We start from the raw sequence: 8,679 nt of genomic DNA on the forward strand, positions 1-8,679 counted from the left end.
AAGACGGCGACGACTACACCGCCTTCTACCGCCTCCTCGGCATGCAGTAGGCGGCGTCGGCGGTGTAGTTTTTTAGCTTTTTAATTATGTCTATTAAATTTGTACAAATGAATGAAAACTGCTTGAATTTGCGAAAATGCCTTTTGGAGCTCGGCCTCCATAGAGGCCGGTTTTTGAAAAACACAAAATTCATGAAAATTCATATTTTTACAATTCAAAAAAACTGAAAAAAAATTACAGATATACATGGAGGCATAACACACATGTGTGTAAATTTTTAGGACGAAATACGTTGAAATGAAGGCTGTGCAAAAAAGACAAATCTGAGACTTTTTAACACATGTTACTATTCATCCTCAAAGTCCAGAAATTTGTCTTTTTGTACAGGTCGCATTTCGAAGTATTTCATCTTGATTTTTTACACACACATACATTTCATCCGTGTATAGTTGCATATTTATTTTCAGAATTTTTTGAAGTAAAAAAGTTTGAATTTTGAATTTTTCAAAAATAAAGGGCTCCATGGAGCTCGCTCACCAAAACGCCCTACTCCTGAATTTGGTCCTAATTCGTGTCATTTTCGTCAAAATTTAGCTGAATTTTAATTTCAAATAACGGCTTCTGGGGCGAACTTGGGATCCGTTCCTAGTAAAAGTGGATAATCAACAATGCAACATATATGGGATCCTTTCCCACTACCCGCCTAGTTTGTAAACACAAATCTGTCTACGCGTTGACGTGGTCTTTGATGTACAGTAGTATATCTTTGACAGTCGTCTGCATGTTAATTCAAATTACATTTTTGTATAGAAAATGTTGCCAGGCAAAATGGATGAATCAGGACAGACCAATATTCATACCAAGACTCACAATAAACATGCTGACATAGTCTTTTAATACGCATCTTTGACCGCCACGTGCATGTTAAAAAAAAGACAACAAAAGGTTCAATTATATTTAACAATCTAATGATGTATTTTTTGCAGGGAACAATCTAATGATGTTATTACTGCATACAGGTTATAGAATATAGATGCACGCCAGATCTTTTCTTCTGATAAGCTACACGGTATGTCTTTCCTAACAACAGAAATCTGGGTTACATATCAAAGTCTCAATCTAAGAATACACGAATATTAATGGAAAAAATACTCAAATGACAATCTACTTATGCCCAAAAGAAAAGAAAAAAATTGCATCTGACTCTGAATTCGTGATACTTGTCTTACTTATTCCTAATCATTCCACTAATTCGTGATACTTCCAGACATGTACAGAAGAATCAGTTGCGCAACACAAATCACAAGAGTACACCAGCTTTGCGACAAAGAGGTAGCCCGAATAGAAATGTGGAGCTTCATTTGTTGCAGCATCCAATCAGAGTACGTGACTTGGGCTCCATAACCAAAGGCGCATCTCGGTTTAGGCATCTAGGACTTGACGGCCGGCGTTGTAGCTGAAATAGATGACCGGAAAAAGAATTAAGCATATGCACATCTTTTGATCTACTGCTCACCAAGACAAAAAGTACAAACTTGTTAATAGTACCTGAGCCTGCCATATCTATTTGCTCGTCTCGTACCATATGCTGCGGATAAAGTCTTGTCATCTCCAGTATTGGACGGTTGGGGTTCGCCTCGGCCATGCTCTTGAAAGCATCCTCCGTAGCCTCTACTTCTGCCGCCGTCGAGCGATAGCAGGCTAAGCTGACAGTGAGGCGAGCAAGGCTGGAGAGGCGTTGGATGCCAAAGTCGAAATCGACCGCAGCAGATTTGGGCTTTCTGATGAAGTCGTCGAGTATAAGCTCCTTGAGCCTCGGCATAGCCCCCGGTTCAAATAAAACTCCCATACGACTACCGGAAAGCTCAAAACTCTGCAACTGTTGAAATCCTTCACGCGTGATGATGAACCGCCCAGCGTCGTCTGTTCCCGGTAAAGACAGTGTCAAATCGATCAGATTGGGTATCAATCCAATCATCTCAATATCCTGCTGCTCTATCTTCGGATCGTAGGAAACCAACCTGTGTAGGTTGGGAAGTGACGCGAGCCATCTGCTAATCCGGCTGATATCTTGTTCATATACAAAAACCTCCTCGATACAACCTAAAGCAGGGAGGAACGGCTCTTCTCCATCCTTTTCTCTCAGATAATAATCAATACTCAGGGAACGGAGGCCGCATTCGTCCAGTTTACAGAGAGAGGACACCAGCTTTTCCTTGGACTCTTCTAATTTGTTGCCTTCAATCCCATGAGTGTACAAGTTAATCTTCAGCTTTCTCAGATTTGTTAGTTTGCCGAGCTCTTCCGCATGCTTCAAATGCAAGGCACCAACGCAGTCAAGCTCTTGCAAGTTCATCAAGTTTCCCAACCCATCTGGAAGCTTACAATCGCAGCCAACAATCAAACGTGCCAGTCGTTGTAGCCGACTTGTGCTTTCAGGAAGCTCACGTAATCCATCGGATGTAACTAGCGTCTCTAGATACAGCAACTCCCCAATTTGCCTGGGAAGCTCCGTGATTCCTGTAAAAGAGATATCCAAGTATCTCAGCTGATAGAGTCTTTCAATGTCCTTGATATGATGATTTCTCAACTGACCGCAGTTTTGCAAGTCTAGCACGCGCAAGCATTTTGACCTCCCAAGCGAAGGCAATAGCTTGATATCCCCAAAAGCACTGATTGACCGAGCGTGTGACAGATCCAATTGCTCCACGATTTCTTCATCCTCATTCCCCATTAGAGAGAGCCGACGAACTATGCCATTAGGCTTGCATTGTTTCTTTAGGACGGTACACATGTTCTCTTCGGAGGATTTGTCAATTAGGAAATCAAGGATGGTGTCATGGACTCGGCAATACTCCGTCTTGCCGTCATACCCTATGTAGTCGGGCTGTATTAGACTTCTGTTTACAAGCTGGTGAAAATATTCCTCTCCTAATTCCATGAGATCTTGTCCACTTTCTCCATGGATAAAGCCTTCAGAAATCCATCTGCGTACTAACCGCTTCCTTCCAATCAATTGGTCTTCAGGAAACAGAGCCAGGTACAATAAGCAGCTTCTTAGGTGGTGGGGAAGATCAAAATAACTAAGAGATAATATGTAATTCATGGTCTCTATTATATCACTTTTGACCTTTGAAGAGTGTATTGAATGTCGCACCCGATCCCACTCTTCTTTTGTTTCCCTTGTTGTGGCCAACAAGCTAGAAATGGCATTGATGGCCAGAGGTAGACCACGGCATTTTTTCAAAATATCATTGGCAGCTTCTTTCAAGCTATCAGGACAGCTTTCTTCACAGCCAAATATCCTCTTGAAAAACAATTTCTTTGAGTCAGCCTCACTGAGTGGTTTCATCTCATAGACAAGATCTTCACTAGAAGGAGAGCAAGATTTGGCAACATCAACTATACGTGTTGTGATAATTATTCTGCTGCCCAATGTATTCTTGACAAATGCACATTTCAAAGTTTCCCATGTTCCTAACTCCCATATATCATCAATTATGATGAAGTACCTGCAACACAGTTTTATGAATATACGCATTAGAGCTCATTAGATATTTATAGTAATACCTATCAAGTAACGTAAAATCCCGAAACAATGTCACATCTGTGTGCATCCTAGATATAATACACCTTGATGTAATTGTCTAACATCAATAAAGATGTCATTATCTAAAACATACTTGTACGATAAGTGAAATCCTCAGAGCATCTCACAATAATACACAACTACAAATTGGGAAGAAACTCAAAGATAACAACTCCACACATAGTACTAGGTACAAGCAACTCCAACGCGCCGGCGCATTTGGTCCGCGCGTGTCCGTTTGAGTCGAAATGGACAAAAACGCCAGCCCAACACGCGGACACAAACCCAAACCACGTCCGCTCGGTGTCCATGTGGACACATTTCCAACCCAAATTTGCACCTGATTTGCGTCCACACGAACACGAGATGGACGTGCTGCGCGTCCGCCTCATGCCCGCGTGTCGGCCAACCAACTACCACCGCAGTCATAGTCAATGCAGCCCACCTACCTCGGGCCCGCATGGCAGTGACTAGAAGTGTCCAAATCGCATCCTTTTTAATTGCAATGGTGCGGCGGGGCCGGCCTTATCCACTTCTCCTCCCACTCCAGTCCACATCTGCTCCCTCACCGACGACAGAAAACCCTAGTCATCATGGGCTTCTTCGGCAAAGGCAAGGGCAAGGGGAAGCACGACCACGAGGCTGGCTCAGCGCAAGGACCGGTGAGGCCGCCGACGAAGGGGTGCGCATTGGTGTCGGCGTCATGGGACGGGAGGGCGACAGCGCCACGGGACCGTGCAGTACCACTAGGAGTACCGCGTCCCACTGTCGTGGCTGGACGTGAACCTCCCCCACGGCTGGCACCTCGACCCCCACCGCATTTCGGTGTCGTCCGTGGCGTGGTTTGAACGTCCGCGAGCCAAGAAGATCCGAGACGGGTGTGCTCTCCTGACGTCGGAGCAGTTCTGCGACCCCGCCTACACGCTAGACTCCCCTAACTGGGACGTCCGGTTCACCACCGAGCACGATGTGTGCCGCCACGGCGCCGTCCAGCTCGAAGCACGCCCTCCACTGCCACCGCCGGTGGTCAAGCAGTAGGGTGAGGAGGAAGAGGCGGCGTTCCTCGAGGCGTTGGAGGAGGCGACCCAGCGCGCCATTGAGGAGTCCCAGCCCGGGGACTCCTGGTGGCCTGGCCTCGAGGACGCACTGCAGTTGTCGGCTGCGAGCGACAACGTCTACCTGCCACCACCACCGGCCCCATCGTAACCGCCCGCGCCAGCGTCGGCACCACCCGCGCCCACCAGCGTCTACCAATGGCAGGGCATCGTCCGGGAGTGGGTGAGCGCGCCGCCTGTTTGGCTGGGCGCGACAGAGGAGGAGGCGGCCTATCTCACGGCGTGGAAAGACCACACGCTGGAGGAGGAACAGGAGGACGACCAGGTCCGCATGCAGCGGGAGCCCGAGGATGAGGAGCACCGGCTTCATTGGGCGTACGAGGAGGAGCGCGCGCGGCGCCAAGCAAAGCCACCGCGGCAGCAAGCGGCGTTGGTGGCCTACCAGCAGGCCTTCCTGTGGTCTGAGCCGCCAGCATTCTTCGATCTCACCCGCTCCGACGACGAGGATGACGCCTAGGGCTGCAGGCTGGGGCCATAGTTTTTTTATTAATGTTTAATTATTTATTTTGTTGCAGGCTGTGGACTTTGACCGGTTTTAATATGCATTTTTATTTTGTTTAATTATTGTAAGCTTTTTAAGTTTTTTTAAATGCCCACACAGACTAATGCGTAGGCCATATTGGGCGCACCCACGCACCCAATGGCAAAACCGGACACACCCGTCCGCTCGGCCGATCCAAATGGACAAAAAGTAAACAAAAACTCCGTCGGCATGTTGGAGTTGCTCTTAGATACAATTTGGTCGCAATATAAGGAAAAAAACATTTCCATAGGAGGCAAACAAAAAATAGCAAGATTTAACAACCAAGAGGAAAAATTATGAATTCCTTGACGACATGCTCAGGCCGAGTCAAGGCAGCTGTTGCCAGTGGCAAGGTACAATGTTTTGCCACTGCCATGTTCGCAAGAGGATAGATATCGAAACAATGGTGGGGATTACCTATTTTCTTTTGTCTTCTTGGTAACAAGTTATTTCCTCATGATTGGTAGGATGACATATTGAGTGGGTCTGCGCCTCAATTTGTCATGCAAATTGCTACGAAACCAGGAAAGAAGCAACAAACTACGGTTATCATTTTTTTACGCTAGTCAGGCTGGTCCGATCTGACCATGATTAATTCCTCTATTAATTCTTCAATATTTGATATCCATTCAGGATTATAATACTGATAACCGTAGGTTTATAGCCTCTAGAAACCCTATGTTCTTAAAGTGGCTAATCACAAACCTAATGTACAGCATATCCGGTAACAGTGGTCTGCACGCTTTGGGTCCTTAGAAGATAGATATATTTGCAGTCATGTAGTGCGTGCGGATATTTGTTTGTGAAAAAAAAGGGAATTGCATGTAGTCTATTGTTTTCACTGGCGCCATGTCACAATTATTTAATAAACAGAACATAGCCGCAAGTTTGACAAACCTGTGGCAATCAATTAGAAAATGTGTGGCGCCAGAAATCCGCATACAGATTTTAGCTATATCTTCTAGTGAACAGATCGACATAAGTTGCAAGACACAATGACTTCAAATTTTAAACGCAGTCATACAAGTTGAGGACGAATGTAAATCACACAAAACAATCTTCATTAGCAAAATTCTAGGCATTAAGCAATGTTACTTTGTAGCAGATCTCACATATATACCTTGTGTCTTGGAGGAATTCTCGAATCTTGTCGATGATGAGTTGTATATCATCTAATCTAGAGCAAGCATCGTCTTTCTTGGTGATTTGTGATAATATAGATCTTAATATCGCCTTCATGTCAGGCTTGCGTGAAATCGAGACAAAAGCCCCGCAGTCGAAGGTCGCTCCAAGGTTGACCCGGATCTGGTTGGCGAGCGTGGTCTTGCCCAACCCTCCATATCCAACAATAGAGACAGATTTAAGTGACTGGCCCTCTTTCTCATTCAGCCACTTGACAAGTTCATCTTTTGGTCCATCAATTCCGACGAGCTCTGTGGCGTCTTTGTAGACTGCACGAAGTCGAGGGTCGACCTTGTCTTTTGCCGGCATAGAGGAGGAGGAGTCGTCAATCTTGTACCTTGAGTGGCAACAAATCGGATAGATGGATGCAAGCATCAGCTCAGTCGCAAATCTGATGGTAGGTACTAATAGTACTGTAAAGAGAACCAGATCTGGTACCTTAAAAATCTGTCGCTGACATCCTTAATTTCTTTCTTGATGTCTTTGACCTTCTTGGCGATCCCGCGGCGGGTCTTGATGTCCGGCAGCAAGTTCTTGCACTTGTCCATGAGCTTGGCGACGCCATGAGCCGCCTCGGAGCAGGAGGACTCGTGTTCCACGAGGACCATGAACTTGTCGATGTTGTCCTCTATCTTGTAGGACATCTCCCGCACCGCCGTCACACGCAGCTTTGTTGGTTCGTCAGGCTCCTCCAGATCTGACATCTTGAGGAGGAACGCGCACATGACCTCCAGCTCGTCCTTGAGGAACTTGATGTCCCCACGGACGTTCTTGAGCAGCTTGTATTCATCTGTCAACATAGCTCCCAACTTCCGGAGGAGGGAACCCATTGCCCCTGTGGATGCGCTCACCAGAACTCCCGCCATTGTTGCTCTGCTCTCTATCTCTGTGTGTGTGTGTGTGTGTTGATTTGGGCTTGCAGATGGCGATGGCAGTGGAGAGCAGGGGAAAAAAGAATCCTTTGTCTATGGAGCCGACAAGACAAAGCGATTCACATGGTATACAGCACGAAGACAGCTTTGCAGGGACACATGTGCTACTTACTGCTCAAGATATAAAGCGTGGATTCTTTCTACAGTCTCGTCCACTACTTGCCTCAGCAATTACTTTGCTCGGTCCGACTACCAACGACTTTGCTCCGTTAACAGCGTCTCCAACGCAGCGATACATTTCATCTGCCCGCATTTGTTTAGGTCGTTGTGGATGGCGATTTCGTCCGTTTTTTATTCGTTTGGGTCGGCCGCCCGCCCGACGTCCGTCCTTTTTTAGATTTGAGTCGGCAGCGCGTCCAACGCGCCGAACCATACGTGCCGGCATGGTCGGCTGGCTACCCAATATTATATTGGTTTGCATTCAAACATATTGTCAAATAGCATAGTTTACCAAATAAAATAGTATAGTTTTACAAGCCGGATACAAATAAAAATAAAAATAAATATTTCATAGTTTTGCAAACGAATAAAAGAAGATACATCTATCGGTTGCCAACATGACCCCACATATACTCAATCAAATCATTTTGCAGCTGCACGTGAGTTTTCCAATCACGCATGTCTTGATGAAATTGGATGAACTGTTCAAACGTTGCTTCTACTCCATGCTCAGGCACACCATTCTCATCCTGAAACTGAAACCCTTGATCATACAGACGTTCCGAGCGCTCGTCTTCTACGATCATATTGTGCATGATCACACAAGCAGTCATCACCTCCCACAGTTTCTGCGTGCTTCAGATATTAGCAGGAACCGAACGATGCCCCATCAAGATTGCAAAACACCAAAGGCACGCTCGATATCCTTCCTAGCACTCTCTTGCTCTTGGGCAAATCTTTTCCTCTTCTCTCCGACAGGGTTGGGTATTGTCTTTGACAATAGTGGTCCACTGAGGATAGATACCGTCACCTAGGTAGTATCCTTTGTCGTAGTTGTGTCCATTGACAGTAAAATTCACCGGTGGGCTGTTGCCTTCGGCAAGCCTAGCAAACACCGGCGAGCGCTGAAGCACGTTGATATCATTGTGTGATCCAGCCATGCCAAAGAAAGAGTGACAGATCTAGAGATCTTGAGATGTCACGGCCTCTAGTATGACAGTGCAAGCCCTGACATGTCCCTTATATTGCCCTTGCCAAGCAGAAGGACAGTTCTTCCACTCCCAGTGCATGCAGTCTATGCTGCCAAACATCCCTGGGAAGCCCCTTCTGGCATTCGTCGCCAACAAACGGGATGTATCTTCAGTTGTCGGCTCTCTCAAGTACTCAGGGCCAAACACA

At 46.2% G+C, this 8,679-nt stretch overlaps 1 protein-coding gene across 1 annotated transcript; it reads right to left on the reverse strand.

Moving 5' to 3' along the window:
- Nucleotides 1–987: 987 nt before the first annotated feature.
- On the reverse strand, nucleotides 988–7,417 carry LOC123149410 (disease resistance protein PIK6-NP). Its single transcript, XM_044569067.1, has 4 exons — nucleotides 6,848–7,417; nucleotides 6,348–6,746; nucleotides 1,549–3,512; nucleotides 988–1,456 (listed from the first exon to the last, which is right to left on the reverse strand). The coding sequence occupies exons 1-4, from the start codon at nucleotides 7,273–7,275 to the stop codon at nucleotides 1,431–1,433; spliced, it is 2,817 nt and encodes a 938-aa protein (XP_044425002.1). The 5' UTR covers nucleotides 7,276–7,417; the 3' UTR covers nucleotides 988–1,430.
- Between the last annotated feature and the right edge of the window lie 1,262 nt (nucleotides 7,418–8,679).

The sequence above is a fragment of the Triticum aestivum genome, chromosome 7A (assembly GCF_018294505.1).
Source record: "Triticum aestivum cultivar Chinese Spring chromosome 7A, IWGSC CS RefSeq v2.1, whole genome shotgun sequence".
In the NCBI taxonomy this organism is placed as follows: domain Eukaryota; kingdom Viridiplantae; phylum Streptophyta; class Magnoliopsida; order Poales; family Poaceae; genus Triticum; species Triticum aestivum.

Excerpts from the sequence above, each read along its gene's own strand:
- LOC123149410 (XM_044569067.1), bottom strand. The coding sequence starts at position 7,275 with ATGGCGGGAGTTCTGGTGAGCGCATCCACAGGGGCAATGGGTTCCCTC. Across the intron at positions 6,747-6,847 it reads GTCAGCGACAGATTTTTAAG|GTACAAGATTGACGACTCCT; the intron begins GTACCAGATCTG and ends TTGCCACTCAAG. Across the intron at positions 1,457-1,548 it reads AATAGATATGGCAGGCTCAG|CTACAACGCCGGCCGTCAAG; the intron begins GTACTATTAACA and ends CATCTATTTCAG.